The 16,629-nt window shown below is 45.6% G+C and overlaps 11 protein-coding genes across 11 annotated transcripts; 5 read left to right on the top strand and 6 right to left on the bottom strand.

The window, feature by feature from the left end:
• Nucleotides 1-8: 8 nt before the first annotated feature.
• KL911_002212 (uncharacterized protein) lies at nt 9-887 on the bottom strand (the record flags this gene model as incomplete). The annotated part of the gene is made up of 1 exon (XM_043197257.1): nt 9-887. The coding sequence occupies one exon, from the start codon at nt 885-887 to the stop codon at nt 9-11; it is 879 nt and encodes a 292-aa protein (XP_043055217.1).
• A 240-nt stretch (nt 888-1,127) lies between these two features.
• KL911_002211 (uncharacterized protein) lies at nt 1,128-3,257 on the bottom strand (the record flags this gene model as incomplete). The annotated part of the gene is made up of 1 exon (XM_043197256.1): nt 1,128-3,257. One exon carries the CDS (start codon nt 3,255-3,257, stop codon nt 1,128-1,130), a length of 2,130 nt encoding a protein of 709 aa, XP_043055216.1.
• A 78-nt stretch (nt 3,258-3,335) lies between these two features.
• On the top strand, nt 3,336-4,436 carry KL911_002210 (uncharacterized protein; the record flags this gene model as incomplete). The annotated part of the gene is made up of 1 exon (XM_043197255.1): nt 3,336-4,436. One exon carries the CDS (start codon nt 3,336-3,338, stop codon nt 4,434-4,436), a length of 1,101 nt encoding a protein of 366 aa, XP_043055215.1.
• A 38-nt stretch (nt 4,437-4,474) lies between these two features.
• Nucleotides 4,475-6,736, bottom strand: KL911_002209 (uncharacterized protein; the record flags this gene model as incomplete). The annotated part of the gene is made up of 1 exon (XM_043197253.1): nt 4,475-6,736. The coding sequence occupies one exon, from the start codon at nt 6,734-6,736 to the stop codon at nt 4,475-4,477; it is 2,262 nt and encodes a 753-aa protein (XP_043055214.1).
• Nucleotides 6,737-7,117: 381 nt separating this feature from the next.
• On the bottom strand, nt 7,118-8,932 carry KL911_002208 (uncharacterized protein; the record flags this gene model as incomplete). The annotated part of the gene is made up of 1 exon (XM_043197252.1): nt 7,118-8,932. The coding sequence occupies one exon, from the start codon at nt 8,930-8,932 to the stop codon at nt 7,118-7,120; it is 1,815 nt and encodes a 604-aa protein (XP_043055213.1).
• Nucleotides 8,933-9,005: 73 nt separating this feature from the next.
• Nucleotides 9,006-11,861, top strand: KL911_002207 (uncharacterized protein; the record flags this gene model as incomplete). The annotated part of the gene is made up of 1 exon (XM_043197251.1): nt 9,006-11,861. The coding sequence occupies one exon, from the start codon at nt 9,006-9,008 to the stop codon at nt 11,859-11,861; it is 2,856 nt and encodes a 951-aa protein (XP_043055212.1).
• A 27-nt stretch (nt 11,862-11,888) lies between these two features.
• On the bottom strand, nt 11,889-12,767 carry KL911_002206 (uncharacterized protein; the record flags this gene model as incomplete). The annotated part of the gene is made up of 1 exon (XM_043197250.1): nt 11,889-12,767. One exon carries the CDS (start codon nt 12,765-12,767, stop codon nt 11,889-11,891), a length of 879 nt encoding a protein of 292 aa, XP_043055211.1.
• Nucleotides 12,768-12,857: 90 nt separating this feature from the next.
• On the top strand, nt 12,858-13,913 carry KL911_002205 (uncharacterized protein; the record flags this gene model as incomplete). Its single annotated transcript, XM_043197249.1, has 1 exon — nt 12,858-13,913. One exon carries the CDS (start codon nt 12,858-12,860, stop codon nt 13,911-13,913), a length of 1,056 nt encoding a protein of 351 aa, XP_043055210.1.
• A 383-nt stretch (nt 13,914-14,296) lies between these two features.
• KL911_002204 (uncharacterized protein) lies at nt 14,297-14,842 on the top strand (the record flags this gene model as incomplete). The annotated part of the gene is made up of 1 exon (XM_043197248.1): nt 14,297-14,842. One exon carries the CDS (start codon nt 14,297-14,299, stop codon nt 14,840-14,842), a length of 546 nt encoding a protein of 181 aa, XP_043055209.1.
• A 5-nt stretch (nt 14,843-14,847) lies between these two features.
• KL911_002203 (uncharacterized protein) lies at nt 14,848-15,804 on the bottom strand (the record flags this gene model as incomplete). Its single annotated transcript, XM_043197247.1, has 1 exon — nt 14,848-15,804. One exon carries the CDS (start codon nt 15,802-15,804, stop codon nt 14,848-14,850), a length of 957 nt encoding a protein of 318 aa, XP_043055208.1.
• Nucleotides 15,805-15,852: 48 nt separating this feature from the next.
• KL911_002202 (uncharacterized protein) lies at nt 15,853-16,626 on the top strand (the record flags this gene model as incomplete). Its single annotated transcript, XM_043197246.1, has 1 exon — nt 15,853-16,626. One exon carries the CDS (start codon nt 15,853-15,855, stop codon nt 16,624-16,626), a length of 774 nt encoding a protein of 257 aa, XP_043055207.1.
• Nucleotides 16,627-16,629: the final 3 nt, after the last annotated feature.

Here is a 16,629-nt window from a genome sequence, read left to right as displayed (position 1 = left end):
GAGCTGTGTTATTTTATTCTGGCCCGTTCCCATAGTTTCTCCAAACTCTTTTTGAATACCAGCACGTTGTGGTCGATCACCGCCAGCGCGTTAGCGTCGTTTTCATCTTCCAGCCGCATGACTGCCACCAGGGCGAGTCCCCGGATCATCTGGTGTAGATAGAGTACCGACCCGCTCTGCAGCTTCGAAACACACCGGGTTGGCTGGCTTCTAACGGTTCCGTCTGCTTCTTGTCCGGAGTTCTCATAAAGGCCATCCAAATCGATAGTCACATCAATAAACTCTGCGCACACCTCGTATGTCTGCATATCGACTGGCGACGAATCTGTAGCCACGTATATTTTTGAGTTAACGTCGAAAAGGAAAACTTTATCAAGCGTACTGTATTGCATGAGGAGATCGAGGAGATTCTCCAATGCGGGAAGCTCATATATGAGTTTCTGGACGATTCTGGAGAACGCCTCGTAAATCGAATGGTCGAAAATGGATGTCAAATAGAAGGAGATTTGCACGCCGTCGAGGCCGTAGTCCAGCAAGTCGTCCCCGACTCTTTGCATTATATCTCTCTGCGTTTCAAGCCGAAAGTCTTCCGACAAACCGTCAATTTTGTGAATAAGCACTTCTATGTGGAGCTTCGAGTTGACACTGCAGGCGTACTTGATAATGACCGCCAAATTCTGGAGTGCGCTCAAATATTCATCCTGACTGTCGACGACGTATACTAAGGCACCAATGGACGAAAACAGCTTTTCGGAGTCGTATAGCGAAGGCTCGAAAAGATTGAGCTGTCCAGGAAGTTCCATCACCGCCAGATCAATCAGCGATTTAAAGTTTTCTGTGGTCGGCTTGGTTGTACTTTCAAGATACAGAGTATCCAGAGGCTGCATGTCGTGAAACACCACCTTGCAGATTGACGATTTCCCAGACCTGTACTTGTTAGACATCGAAAAATTTGTTTAATACGTACCTTCTGAGGCCCATCAGCAGAATCGTAGCATTATTGTGCTTGGCCAATACTGATTCCGTATCCATCTTACGATTATTTGGTTCTACAATTTTCTGGCACCGCCCGATAAGGCTTTTGAAAGCAAAATAAATTATAATACAGGTTCTATAGGGTCTGTGTTTTACTGGGCTTTGGTGCGTTTGGATTCAGAAGCAGCTCCGGAGCTCTTCCGCTTCCTCTTCTCCTCAAGCTTAACCAGAAACTTGGCCATGTACTCCTTCACAAAATGCTTGACCTTGGCCTTCTTCTCGTGACTCAGTTCTGAGGGAGGCTTGCTATCGGAGCGTCGCTTGAGCTCTTTCTGAGCCAGCGTGTGCACAATATCACGAGCGCAGGCTTTAAGAGAGTCTCTTCCAATCTCGTTTTCGTACTTCTTCAGCATGTTCGGCACTGCAGAAGCAAAAAGCTTGGTCCACTGCTTCTCGGTAGCACTAATATGGCGCTCTTCTTTCTTCGGCGTCTCTGTCGGGGTGTTAGGTTTCTCCAGCGACGCTTGTGCAATAATCGAAGAAAGCTTATTCATGCGCATTTCCTCAATTTCCAGCTCTTTTTGTCGTGCCAACTGGCGCTCTTGCTCCAACTTCTTCAACAGGGCCTCCTCCTTCTGTCTTTCCTTTTCTCTCCGTTTTCGACGTTCCTCCTCATCAGACACACCAGGCCCCGTGGGAGTGCTCACAGGACGTTCCCACTGCGTGATGTTCTTGGATCTATTGAAATAATAGACGGTTTTGGTTTTCGGATCCTCCGCCCACTCCCATCCAGGAGGCAAGGCCACACCATTTATTGTTGCTTTGGCAGGGTCAACTACCTCAGAAGCCGGTGCGGAGGTCGATCTCGCTCTGCGGTCGTCCAGTTTAGCTGCCGTGTCAGATGAATTGTTACCGTCGCTTCTTTTTGGAATGCGATACACCAACTCGAGATCTTTCCAGGATGAAAGCAGCTGGGAAACCGACCTCTTTAACTCTGGATTGGTAGTCTTGGACTCAGCCTCTTGAAGCATTTCGTCCATCCTACAGCTGACAATTGTATTTTTTGCTCGCAACGGGGGCCAATGCAGAAGAATCCTGACGATGGGGGCAAACAGCTCTTCTTCTTCAATCGAAAACCTGTCTCCGGATAAGCCCAGCAGAGTCTTCAGTGCAGTGCTTAAAGCTTGCATTCCGTGAAGCCTGCAAAAACGATTCACGATCTCATCAAAGTTGTCGCAAAGGGAGAACCTCTCAATGACCCGAGATATCACGATAAAGTCCAAGTCGGGTTGTAGCAAACAGCTCACTACCTTGGGCACATCTGCCAATCTTAGCGGCTCGAGTTCCAAAGACTTGACAAACTCAACGTTGACATTCGACTCAATGTTGTCTTGTGTGACTTTGGTGCCCAATTTCTTCTGCTCCTTGATCCATTTCTTTTCCACATTAGCACGGACTCCCAGAGCTTCAGTAATGACATGCGGAAGCAATCTAGCACTCTCGGACTGCGTTTTACCTCCCATAACACCTAGACAGTTCGGAGCCCCACAGTAGCATTTTTGTGGCTCGGCTCCGTACCGGTCGACGTTGTAGTCGAACGTGATTTCCTCACCCTTGATGATTTTTCGTTTGGCAAAAATGCCCATTCTAAATCTTTTGTTGACCACCCATTTTTCAACATATGCGTTGGGATCACACGAGTGGTTGCAGAAACGGCCAATGCTTGCTTTTTTGGTGGCATCAATGATTTCGTTGTCTTGTATCATCATGAAATAGAAATGCTTGATGCCCTCATTGGAGTACTGCTCTTTTCTCTCTTTGTAGAGCTCGTTATCGACAATCTCTCCTTTATACTCAACGATGAACGTGTGTGGAGATATATCCTCGTCTGCGCGCATTCCGTAGCCTTTATGTTCCGTTTTGAAAATGGAAACAGGTGCGATCTCGTTATTTTGAAATCTTTGATTCTGGCATTTGTCTCCACAGCCACTGCACTGACCGTCGACACACTCAATATTTGTAAGTCGGTTGATACAATCGGAGTCCGGACCACAAGCGTGGTTGACTCCATCAGAATCGACTTTTTCGATACAATCACAGGCCATGAACTCGTCGGCTGCAGAATAGATATCTTTGATGCTATCGCAGTAGATATTGTCTCTCAAGTTCACGAAGGTGTTCAAGGCCTCTTCTGTTGCATCCGGTTCTTTGTCATAGAGCACCACGCCGCTGCCCTCTGCAGGTGGCGTAGCCGAAGTCGACGTGTCCTTCGATTTCGACATTTTTCAGATATTCCAATGATTGGAAAATATGTTTAATATTTTTTTGGAGGGAAACAAACGTACTGGTTCTCCCTTTTTATGGCAGCGGCAAGACAAGGATTCGGAGATGATTTTCTCGCTACTTATCCGCTACACAGCCGCTACACGACGAACAATGGTTTTAATGAATCTATCTTGGAGACCCAGGTTTCTCATTACGAGAACATTGAAAAGCATTTAGCAAGGCTTCCACAATTTAAAGACTCTGCCGAATTTTTGGACTGTTTGACACATTTGAATGGAAACAATGTGGATTTGGGTGACATCAGCAGATTCGAGAGCCAGTTTGTTGGAGGGGAGGATACCTACAAATATGAAGTGATCATAGAGAACCAAAGAGGCGCAACGGTACTGGGTATGCCTCTGTACAGTCGGGAATCGCTTTTGTATCCTCTGGACCCTCCCAAGTTCCAGACATTGAAGGGACATGCGATTACAAGTCTCAGTCTCTACCCGTTGCCTAGTAGGAGTTGGCGTTGGAGCTGGAACAACTGGTTTATTTTGATGATCCAAGATGTGGACCAAGAGGGTTGGGTTTATTCTAAGGTTCGTTTTGGGAGTAGCAAGTGGAAAGGGATAGGAAGGTTTGGCAATTTTGTTCGGAGAAGAGTTTGGGTGCGAAAAAGAGAGCTAGTTCCAGGAGTTGATGCAAGCTTGCTCCATCTGCCAACAACTTTGGTTCTAGATCATGAGCACGCACATAACAACAGCCCAGAACTTGAGCACGAAGTAAGTCACGCAATTCCCGAAGAATCGACTGCTGGTAACATTCAATCAGGATTATCAGTAGTGGTAACGGCTGACTACGACATCCAGCTGGACGACCTGTTGCTCAAGCTAGACTCTTACAAGATCGACCGTCTCAAAGTTGATCAGATCATTGACTTTTTGTTCAACGCGGACACTCAACTTTTGCAGTACTTAATCGAGGATCAGGATAAATCAGACTCGCTGCATTTATTACAAAGGCTGGCTGGGAAATTGGAATTCAATGAATCGAAACGCGCTTTTCTAAGCAAATTCCATGCGAAACTCGAAACTACCAACAACGAGGAACTGGTCCTGATATACAAAGTCTATCAGAACTTGTTATCAGATAGCTTTTATGGCTCTCAAAGGCGCCAGTTGTTATCAAACTAGTTATATTACAGGCTTCGCATGCTATTTACAATTCCCGATCACAAATGTCTCTGTATTTCTACCTCCTCAAAGGCTTCAATCACATCTCCAACTTTCAATTCAACGTTTCCTTCCAGAGCAACACCACACTCGACACCATTTGCGACTTCATTCACGTCTTGCTTTTCGTGCTTCAGCTGTCTAACTCTTCCTCTGTATACCTCGTTGCCCTTTCTTAACAGGCGCACGGTTGCATTCCGTTTGAAAACTCCACTGGTGATACGACACCCGGCAATTTTCATCTTCGACTTATTCTTTAGACTGATCTCGAAAATCTGCTTGACCGATGCAGTGGAGTGTATTTTTGTTTCATATTTCTTTGGCAGCTTCGAGGTCAAATACTTCATGACGTCTTCGATCAAGTGATAGATGACTTTGAATTCCTTGATTTCAACACCATTGAGAGATGCAAGATTGACAATATCTTTGGGAACCTTGACGTTGAATGCTAGAATTTGAGCATTAGACAATTTCGCACGCTCAATATCGCTTTCTGTCGGAGGTCCCACTTCTTCATATAATATAGTCGACTGCACCTCATCATTACCCAATCCTGAAATGCTTTGAGATATAGCTTCTGCGGATCCACTAACATCCGCCTTCACAATGAACGGAACTTCTAATAGCTTGGTTTCTTCATCGTCAAACAGTTCTGGTTCCAACTCCCTGATCTCATCCATAGTGAGACCTTCAAGCTGGTACTCTTGGATTTTCTCCTCACGACGAGATGTTTCCATTTTTTTCAACATTTGCTTGTTCATTTCCTCGATTTGAGACGCTTCTTCTAACAGAAGTTTTCGCTTCTCTCTATTTGAAATCACTTTTTTAGCCAAAGCTTCACTGGATGCTTCGAGCCCCATCTCTCCAGCATCTGGAATATCTTTCCAGCCGGATATCTCAACCGGAGTGGCAGGCCCAGCAACCTTCACCGGTTTACCAAACTCATCCTTCATGACTCTAACTTTACACCACGTCTCTCCAGCAACCAAAACAGCACCCGTTTTCAATTTACCTTTCAAAACCAAAAAAGTTGCGACATTTCCCAAACCCTTCTTCACCTGGGACTCCAAAACCCAGCCCTCAACAGGAACCCTATCTTCCTGAGTTTTAATATCCTGCAATTCGGCAACAGCCACGATGGTTTCTTCAAGTTCTTCCATACCCATGCCTGTCTTGGCAGAGATTTTAACTGTTGGAACGTCTCCACCATAATCTTCAACCTCTACACCGTTCGCTGAGAGGTCTGCGACAACTTTGTCCGGGTTTGCCTCTTCTTTATCGCATTTGTTTATTGCAACAACCATTGGCACACCGGCATTTCTTGCATGTCGAATAGCTTCCTTTGTTTGCGGCATCACCGAGTCTTCAGCAGCCACAACCAAGACCACAACATCAGTTATGTTAGCCCCACGCTCTCGCATATTTAAGAAGGCTGCATGACCTGGCGTATCCAAAAAAGTTATTGTTTTCTTAGACACTGGCGTCTTCACAACAAATGCACCTATATGCTGCGTAATTCCCCCATGTTCACCTTTGGCAATAGATGACTTTCTCAAATAATCAAGAACCGTAGTTTTACCGTGGTCAACATGTCCCATAATGGTAACAATAGGAGCTCTAGGTTTGAGTAACTTTGGATCAGTGGGCTCAGGAGAGGGAAACAGATCCGCACCGGTATCGTCATTTGTATTAACTTCGAAGCCATACTCGTCCGCAACGAGTGCTGCAGTCTCGGAATCAAGAATATAGTCGTTGGTCATGTTTTCGAATCCAAGATGCTTCATTTTGAGCAGTAGGTCGGGAACTCGGACTCGAAGGATCTGTGCAAAGTTCGCAATCGTCAGAAAGGTTGGAATATCTAGTTTTGGGCGATTGTTCGAGGAATCTTGTTGCGGCTTTGGCTTGTGCTTAACCTTGACTCGTATTGGTTTTTTATTCGCTGGTGGTGCTTGCGAAGTTGGTTTTTGCTGACGTCCATGGTCATTGCTTTTCCTATGATTTGACTGTCGTGTCGGCATTGCAGCATCCTGACCTTTTAGAGTGCGTTTTGGGTCCACATCTTTCGAATTTGATTTGGGATTATTTTTTTGTACCGTGAGGTTGGTGTCGGAAGGTTTATTTATCTGGCTTTGTTGCTTTTCACCTTGTTGAGTCCGTTGAAATCTGGAACGGCGCACACCGGAAGAATAGAGCCTCAGACAGATTGACGATCGGCCTAAAACCGTTCGCATCAAGCCGGTTTGGCAGGAGCTTAAATACATTTGTCTAAGTTTTCGAACGGTTCCCAGAAAAAATAATTTGGAGAAATATTTGATGCATGCATGATAAAATCAAGCATGCTGGTGAATTGTATCTGCCTCTATAAAATATATACTGCTATGGGTTGAGCACTCCGAGATACCGTATTTTGGCTATGACAACGCAAGTATATCCAGAGTTGCAAACAATGAGTTATCTTTTGATGATCCTTAAGTCATTCTTGACCATCAGTTTGCAGACACTGATATCTCCACGCACCACAGGGTCCTGTTAGGGATCGTTTTTCAGTGTCAGTTGCGCTTTCAATAATATCCTTCTAGGCGAGTATTCTATGTGTGAGTGATAATAATGTATTTTACATTGAATATATGCATGCGGAGCTATTAACTAGAGTTTTTTGGTTTCGGATCAAATATTGGTTGATCTGAAGATGATGCTTGGCTTTGGGAAATATCAAAGAGGGTATCAGTATCATCATCAAGGGGCGGAGTTTTGTGCGAAATATACTCGCTGTCTTCGAGAACAAACTGATCATCGTCTTGGTCTTCTTCCGGGCGGATAGGCTGAACGTTTTCGAGGGCGGTAGCCAGAGCTGCAATTTCAGCCTGTTCATCGGTATCGAGCAAAGGGCCGTGGAAGTTGTGTCTTCCCCAGGCATAGTATAAAACGGCAATCATGAGGGTGAACAAACCGAACACAGCGACGGCATAGTTCATAGTGGTGATATCGATATACCTTGAAGGAGGCATGCAAAGAACAACAATGGTAAGCAAAATGAATACCACGCTGAAGCCGTTGATGATATAGCCCAGCTTATGCAACTTGAAAGCAGATCCACGAATTTTGCGTCTTTTGTTCAGCATGGAAGACAATATCGGTATTCCATTAGCAGCGTTCAACGACACTACAGCGCAGCCCACAAATGCATTGAATGCAGTACTGGATACCATTGAAAAGGTTCCAAGCAAAAAGGAGACTGCGACGGAAAGCAGAAGAGCATTTTTGGGGACTATTTCCGCGTCCGACATGGTATCGACCTGCTCCCAAAGCTGATTGAAAGGTAGCCCGCGATCTCTTCCCAAGGCGTAAACAGTTCTAGAGGCCGTGGTGAGCGAGCCAATTGTAGCGAACGTTGAAGAGCCGATAATCAGGATGACCAAGACAAATGAAACCAATATTGACTTTGTTGAAAGCTTGAATACAATATCGATAGGAAATATATCGGGGTTCTCATCTAGAAGGAGCTCGAGGTCAGGAAGAATGCTCAGAATTGGGATGATGAATATGAGCCCCGTCAGGCTGCTGACCAGCACAGAAACTAGCAGACCACGTGGTATAGTTCTTTCTGGAGTTTGAACTTCTTCACTCATGGAGACAATCATTCCATAGCCATTGAACGTAAGAGAGGAAAACTGAATGCCACCAACAACAAATGCAATCACTGCAGGCCAGCCGCTTCTGGAAGCGTCGAAATTGGTGAGAATATACTTGACATCGTGGAAATCTGTACTGAAAATTAGCAGCAGAAAATCCATCACCAGAACCGTGTAAATGGTCCAATAAATGCACAACTTGTTGATTTTCTCGAGGTGCCGTTGGAATTTGAGATTTACCAGCCCACTGAGGGTGATAATCAGGAAGTAGAGCAACAGAACAAATAAGTCATCGTGCTTGTAGTCTTGACTTTTGATACCCAAAATTGAAAGAATGAATTGGCTACCTCCAAACGCGTACGAGATGAACATCAGCCAGTTTCCCAGTACCAGATACCATCCGGTAAACCAGGAGCTTGCTAGTGCGTATTTTTCATTGGCAAGTATGCTGCTGTAGTGATAGACACCGCCGGAACTGGGAAACTTTCCGGAAATTTCACCCAGTGACAGCGATATGAAGACTGTGAAGAGCGAGAATAAAACCCAACCCCAAAGAATAGTAAAACTGGAGCCGCAAACCAGCCCAATTGACAACGTCGAGGAGATTCCAAAGGGGACATTCATAAGGGAGAACCCCAAACCGATAATGGACCCGAACGAGAACTTCTTCTTGAGTTCCTGTTTGTACTTGAAGTGTTCAATCTGCTCGGAAACGTCTCCATCTTGCCATATATCATTAATATCATGGATGACATGCTCTCTTATATGTCGGAGACGCTCCGAGTTTGGCAAAAAAGAGTATAACACAGGCTGCTGGGTCTGCATGATAATAGCGAGTCTATTTACGATTTTGCTTTCGTCTAAGAAATAAATGTTAAAAATTTAATCCAGCCTCAATATGTCTGAAGAACTCTACGATGAGTTTGGAAACCTCATTGGTGTTCCAGAGAGCGACAGTTCAAGCGACGAGGCAATGGAGGTCAATCACACGGAGCTCGCTGTTAGGCAACCTGGCTTACAGGAGGTTTTTGGAGAAGATGTTGAGACTATTATAGCGACATCTGATGCAAAGGATATCAGCGAGCCTATTGTTGAGCCTGACACGGAGCAGAAATTTAAAGTAGAAGAGGAACATCTACCCGAAACATTCTATTCGAAGGATTACCTGTGGAATATGACATTTCTCCCGTCAAAAGTGCGAAATATTGCTCTCGTTGGTGGTTTACATTCCGGGAAAACAACGTTTTTAGACCAACTTATCCATGAAACCCATGACATCAATCACATTCAAGCCAAAGATTACAAGCCCCTTCGATACACGGACAATCATATCATAGAAATCAAACGGGGGATTTCTATAAAGACATCGAGTATGTCATTATTGATGCCAGATCTGGAGCAAAAATCCACCGTGACACACATTCTCGATGCACCCGGACACGTTGATTTTGTGGACGAGATGGCTGTGGCAGTAAGACTTGCCGATATTGCTGTCCTGGTTGTAGACGCCGTTGAAGGTCTAACCAAAGGTTTGCAGCTGGCTCTAGATCATATTTTGTTAACCAACACTCCCATTTGTCTGAATATTTCGAAATTTGACCGCTTGATCTTGGAACTTCGACTGCCGCCACTGGATGCCTACTATAAACTTCGCAGCATCGTTCACGAGATTAACGACTATATCTCTTCGTCTGAGCATGTTAAAAATGGCAGCTATACTCGACAAACGACACTCTCGCCTGCTCTTGGGAATGTGTGTTTTAGTTCCAGCAACTTGAACAGCTGTTTCACTCTCCGCAGCATTGCAAAGAGATATCTGGAGAAGTCCAAGCTGGATCTTGACACACTTGCTCCCAAACTTTGGGGAGATATCTACTATATTGACAAGAAATTCACAATTAAGCCTCCAGATAAGGCTACTCACGCAAAATCGAGAAGTTTCATCAAGTTTGTCCTGGAACCGATATATAAGATGGTCACCGCTACTCTGACGAAAAGCCCGAAAGAGTTAAAGCAATATCTCGAGGAATCTCATGGAATTTCCAGTATTCATCCCTCAAAATTCAAACTAGATGTCCAACTTCTGCTGAAGGAGGTCTTTTTTGCCTTTTTCGGTGGAGTTTGCCCTCCTTTCGTGGACCTAATACAGCATATGCCTTCACCGGAAGACATGAATGTTGACAAATTCAATCTACTATACAAAGGCAATACCTCCGATGAACTGCTCGCGCACATTGAGAAGTGCGATCCTAAGGGCCCGGTCATAGCGTATGTGGCAAAGCTTGTTGACTCTGCTAGCGCAGCGAGGTTCTATGCACAGGTGCGTGTGCTTTCAGGCACATTAAAACCAGGCAATTCATTTCTGCTGCTGGGTGAGAACTACAGCCCAGAGTTCACAGATGACATGAAAGTACAGGACGTGCGGCGTGCATTTTTGAGCTGCTCGCGCTACAAGATTCCAGTAGAAGGTATTCCAGCCGGGTCTATAGGGTTGATTTCAGGACACGATATTGACGTGTTTATCAGTAAGACTGCCACCATTTTCGACCAAAGGCTCAAGTCTCCAACGCTGGAAATATTTAGACCACTGGACAAAATATCGAAACCGGTCTTCAAAATTGCTGTGCAACCTGCAAACCCGTCCGAGCTTTCGAAATTCACTGAAGGTCTAAAAAAGCTCAACAGATCTTACGTCGGATCAGAGATTAGAGTTGAACAGGGAGGCGAGCACGTGATATTGGGGTACGGAGAGCTGTATTTGGACTGTCTGCTCCACGATTTGCGACTGCTATATGCGAAACTGGACATCAAGGTTAGTGATCCCACGGCTCGGTTTTCGGAGACATGTTTGGACATGTCGAAAGTGAAGCTGATTACAGAATCTGCCAACATGAAAAACAATCTCACTGTGATAGCAGAGCCTCTGGAGGAGGATATTTCCAGGGATATTGAAGCCGGTGTTCTCGTACCATCAATTCCTCCCAGGGAACTTGCCAAGAGGCTTAGGAATGATTATGGATGGGATGCTTTGGCCGCGAGATCTGTTTGGGCTTTTGGTCCTGATGAAACGGGTACGTGTATGCTTCTCGACGACACGCTGCCTGAGGAGACAGATAAAGCAAGGCTTGCAGAGCTGAAAGAATTGATTATCCAGGGTTTCAAGTGGTCGACTAGAGAAGGGCCTCTTTGCGACGAACCAGTGAGAAACATCAAATTTAGGATCATTGGTGCACAGTTATCAACCAACTTTCTAGAATCAAACGGAGCACAAATCATTCAGATGTCGCGGAAGGCATGCTACACGGCAATGATGACGGCTACTCCACGATTACTCGAACCGGTTTATGAGATTCATATTTTGTGTTTCTCTTCGGTGTTACCTGCCCTGAACAAGCTGCTCGATAGACGAAGAGGCAAAATCACGAACGATGCTCCCGTGGAAGGCGCCCCGCTATACAAAGTATACGGGTATGTTCCAGTGATCGACTCTGTGGGGCTGGAGACGGACATTCGAATGTACAGTCGCGGCCAAGCGATGTGCCAACTGGTGTTCAGCCACTGGTCCGTAGTTCCTGGGGATCCACTGGACGAGGACTGTTTCATTCCGGTTCTGAAACCTGCGCCAATCCAGTCCCTGTCCCGCGACTTTACCATGAAAACTAGGAAAATGAAAGGTCTTGATGACGAGCCATCTTTGAAAAAATATGTGGACCACGAAGTCTTCGGAAAGTTAAAGAGCGCTGGAATTGTATAGACTTCAAGACATTAATATGTTAGATACCTATTTACCCCGTCTGTGTCGTTTGCTTTTTCCTGGCCTTTGAGGCTTCTTGCGGTTTAACTTGGATTCCACCTTCTGCTTCTTGTTACCTCTCCGCCCTTGCTCAGGAGCAGCAGCAACAGCTTCCTCAACTGCGATATTGAACTCCTCCTCATCAATCTCGTGATTCCGTTTCTTGCGTTTCAAAGACTTGATCTTAGCAAGAGCTTCGGATTTCTCTTTCTGTCTTTTTTGGAGGGTCTCGTTCTGCACTTGCTTACCAAACTTCTTTAGCTGTCTCTGTCTTCTTGCCTCCTCTCTGGCCTTCTTTTCGGATGCTTCTTTGATCAGCTTCACCTTGAGTTGGTCCATGTGTGCATCTGATTTCACCATTTCTGCAAAATAATCCGGAGGCCTGGTGAAGGGAACGTTGAGTGCAAGAAGCTTTTGGCGGGCAATCTTGGCAGCCTCCAGCCCCTGCTTGTAGAAAGCCAGCTCGCGCTCTGTATCGTCGTAAACGTCCTTGACTTGCGTATCCACCCTCTCTGATGACGTGACAGATTGATGTTCATCAAACGGTAATTTATCCCATGGCAATGCAAAACTTGCGAGACTCTGTTTCAGAGCAGCCACTTTATTGACGGTTAGCTTTGTGTGCGGCACAACGTCTGCATCTGGTTCCAATTCTGCCTCGGAAAGCGGAATGTCAGACTCCTCGTCGTCCTTATTATTAGATCCCTGATCCAGCTCCAGCTCCTCTTCGTCGCTAGCACTTTCGTTCAGTTTCTCCAAATTTAATGCATCGTCTCCTCCCTCTTCCTTCTTGGCCTTGCGCAGAAGCTTCTTGAGCTTACGCTGCTCCTTTTTACTCAAAGCGGTGCTCTCGAATTCCTCTCCCATGTAAAGTAAATATTTTTTGATATAAATTTTTTTCAATCCTTCCGTTTTGGGTAGCTCGTTCATTTTAATTGAATAAACCAAACACGAACGATGGACAAATCCACTGCTAGATCTAAGTTTCTGGACGTTTTCCCAGAGCTTGTTAGCGACCTCGAAACGGTAACTAAGGACTATGGTATGCCTCAGGAGGCAATTGAATGGTTTAAACGCAATCTGAACTACAACACCCCCGGTGGGAAACTGAACAGAGGTCTTTCTGTCGTCGACACCTACGCCCTTTTGAAAGGGTATAAGTCCTTCGACGACTTCGATCCCGAGGAATACAAGAAAACTGCCATTCTAGGTTGGGCTGTTGAACTGTTGCAAGCATATTTCCTTGTCGCTGACGACATGATGGACAAGTCTATCACCAGAAGAGGTCAGCCCTGCTGGTACAGAGTAGACGGGGTTAATGAAATAGCAATCAACGATTCGTTCATGTTGGAGGCTGCCATTTACATTCTGCTGAAGAAGTACTTCAGAAAAGACTCATACTATGTTGATCTGCTGGAGCTCTTTCATGAGGTCACCTTCCAGACAGAGCTGGGCCAGCTTTTGGATCTGTTGACTGCACCGGAAGATCATGTGGACCTTGCCAAGTTTTCTTTGAGCAAGCACTCCTTCATCGTCACCTTCAAGACTGCATACTATTCCTTCTACTTGCCTGTTGCTCTTGCGATGTACATGGCCGGTGTCTCGGACGAGAGAGACTTGAAGCAAGCCCAGGACGTTTTGATCCCTCTTGGCGAGTACTTCCAGATCCAAGACGACTACCTAGACTGTTTTGGGAAGCCAGAGGACATTGGAAAGATCGGCACAGATATCCTTGATAATAAATGTTCGTGGGTGATCAATACTGCCCTCAAAATCTGCACTCCAGAACAGAGAGCTATTTTGGACGAGAACTATGGCCGCAAGGACTCGGCTAAGGAGGCCAGGTGCAAGCAAATTTTCAAAGATCTCAAGATTGACCAGCTGTATCTTGAATATGAGGAAAAGGTTGCCGCTGAGCTGCGCTCCAAGATCGCCAATGTGGACGAGTCTAGAGGTTTCAAGGGAGAAGTACTAACCTCGTTCTTGAACAAAATCTACAAGAGACAAAAATAGTCGCCCTATGGGCACCATACTATTTACACGTAGCTAATACACTCTTCTAATTACTCACGGTAGCTGCGGGCTCCACTCTTGGAGGAAAATCTTTAGGAAAAGCGTCGTCTTTATGTTCACAAACACACCACTTTGCTCTTGGCACAGTCGACATCGCAGCAGCAATGTGCTTTCCGCAGCCCGTCCACGCGCTCCCATGGCATTTTCCACACTCAACAACACGACACATTTCTATAAATATTCTTGATAACGGACTTTAATTCCTGCACGAGTCGAAAAAAAGTGCTGGAAGGACAATTCCTTTACACCGCCACAATTTTGCGGTCATGTGTGTTTCGCTCACCTGACAAAAAATAAACAACTCTAAATTAAGTTTAGTTACTATGTCCAGCGAGGAGGAACAAAAGGCCAAGCGCATCAAGTTAGAGACCAATCAAACTCAGGAGTCCACTGAGAATGCCACCAACGCAGAAAAACCTGTCAGACAGGGTCTGCCCACTATGACGGTCCCTCAAAGCACAACCTTACCTGTGGAACCTACACCTTTAAGACCAGCAGCAGGATCGGAAGAGTGGCACACATGGCGCAAAAAGAACCACAAGGAAGTGGAAAAAAGAAGAAGAGAGACAATCAACCAGGGCATCAAAGAGTTGCAGGAACTGCTACCAACACAGGACCACAACAAGTCCCAGATTCTAAAGCGTGCCGTTGAGTACATAAAGAGGCTGAAAGAAAATGAGGACTCCAACATTGAGAAGTGGACCTTGGAGAAGCTTATCACCGATCAGGCTGTGAGCGAGCTTGCCAATTCGAACGAGAAATTGAAAGCAGAGCTGGAAAAAACGTACCGCGAAGCCGAGGGTTGGCGCAGAGCGTACAACTCCGTCCAGGAGGAGCTTACCGAGTTGAAGAAGCAGCTCAAAAAGTAGTCACCTTAGACCTCCACGTCCCTGAGCAGCACACCTTCTACTCCCTGTCCAAGCGTGCCAAACACTTCCAGGTCCACTCCGTCTTCATACACGTTACCATTGAAGCGGAAAATTGAGGATGAACCCGCATACATGAGATCTCCCTCCACACCGGACCGGTTGCAAACTGCAAGAACCATCTTCTCGTGTTTGTTGAATAAAAGTGGCTGGAACCGTATCAGCCAGTATTGCGCAGTCCGCTTGTCTGGCTTCGCGCGGTCGTAAGGCTCCTCCAATGCGGTTAAAATGCTGTCATTTGCGGCAGATCTTTCGATGTCAATTTCGAAGGGCATCTGCTGCTCGAATAATTTTGTATATTTAGCTTGATCTTTCCAATCTTCGCTCCAGCTCGTGCTCATCCATGCTGTTGGAACTAATATAAGTTGCACCTGTTTTTCAAGACAAAAGTTAGCGAACTCGAATGCGTCAAATGGCGCTTCAAACTTGTACGGGTTCAGATCCATACATATGCCAATAGTAGATCTAATCTTGCAGTCGTTTATCACGATGTCAAAGGCTTCGAAGCCCGTGGGAGACTCTTTTGCGCCCCATGTCTCGTCTGTCTTGTATAGAAATGATTTTCTGTAGTTATGAACCAGAGAGCCGTCGGGACCTATCAGCATGGCTGAGTTGTATGTCGTAGATGAATGTCTTTCTGGATACCCCAGGATCGTGTGACATTTGAGAGACTGTGAGACCCTCTTTGCAAATTCAAAAGATTTTCCTCCCCCTTGTTCCTCGAGGTAGGGATCTATCTGGTTAGGTCCCGCAAAGTTGTATCCTGTAAGAGCCATCTCTGGAAATATGACAATATCGGGTTTCTTGCTTCTGATCTGGTCAACGAGTCTCAAAGCTGTGCATGCATTTTCCTCAAATTTTCCCAGCAAGGGGTTCAATTGGATGGCTGCTATTCTTAAGCGCATACGAGTTTTGGAAAAATATTTTTATCGCTCTCTATATTTATTTATACGATGCCTGTGCCCGATTTAGTTCTCGATCCAGCCCTTAAACTATGGGTATTACTGCCGATCTCTGTGGTTATGGTGCTGGTCGGTATTCTTCGCAGCTACATTTCTGTCTTACTGCAACCAAAAATGAAACTCCAGGACTACAAACTCGTCAGAGAACAACAGCATCTGGCAAGACTACGGACGTACCGACGCAATTGCTCGGTTTTTTGGGCGAAGCAGGAGCTGCAGAATAAAATCGACTTCTTCACCTCGGAATACTCTGGCACGAAGTATTGGAAGGAACTGCCTCCAAGCCACCCGAACGAAATTAAAAACCCATTGGCAGATGCCAACTCCTCGGACTTTCTGTTCCAAATGATGAAAAATAATTTCGCCAACTATGTGCCCCAGACCTTGATCATGTGGTGGGTTAACTACTTCTTCAAGGGATACGTGGTGATGCGCTTGCCCTTTAATCTTACAGGAAATTTCAAGAGCATGCTGCAACAAAGTATAGACACAACTGATTTGGACGTCACGTACGTCAGTGCCATATCCTGGTACTTTGTGAACCTGCTTGGTCTGAAGAGCATTTACTCTTTGCTTCTCGATGACGGCGACATTGTGAATCAGCTTATGGCCCAACAGCAGCAGCAACCAATGGTGCCCCCAATGGCTGGCGCAGGTCCGTCGGTCGATAAACAGTTCAAAGCAGAGCTCGAGAATCTACAGATCGTGCCCTTCAAGAGCTGCCTTGATGGCATTGAAGGTCGTTTTGCTGAGAAATGGGAATAATGT

Source organism: Ogataea haglerorum, assembly GCF_019207285.1.
Source record: "Ogataea haglerorum isolate 81-453-3 chromosome Unknown 81-453-3_NODE_5_length_632335_cov_97.011461, whole genome shotgun sequence".
Classification (NCBI taxonomy): Eukaryota; Fungi; Ascomycota; class Pichiomycetes; order Pichiales; family Pichiaceae; genus Ogataea; species Ogataea haglerorum.
Note: the sequence above shows the minus strand (reverse complement) of the source record. Positions and strands in the feature narration are given on the sequence as shown.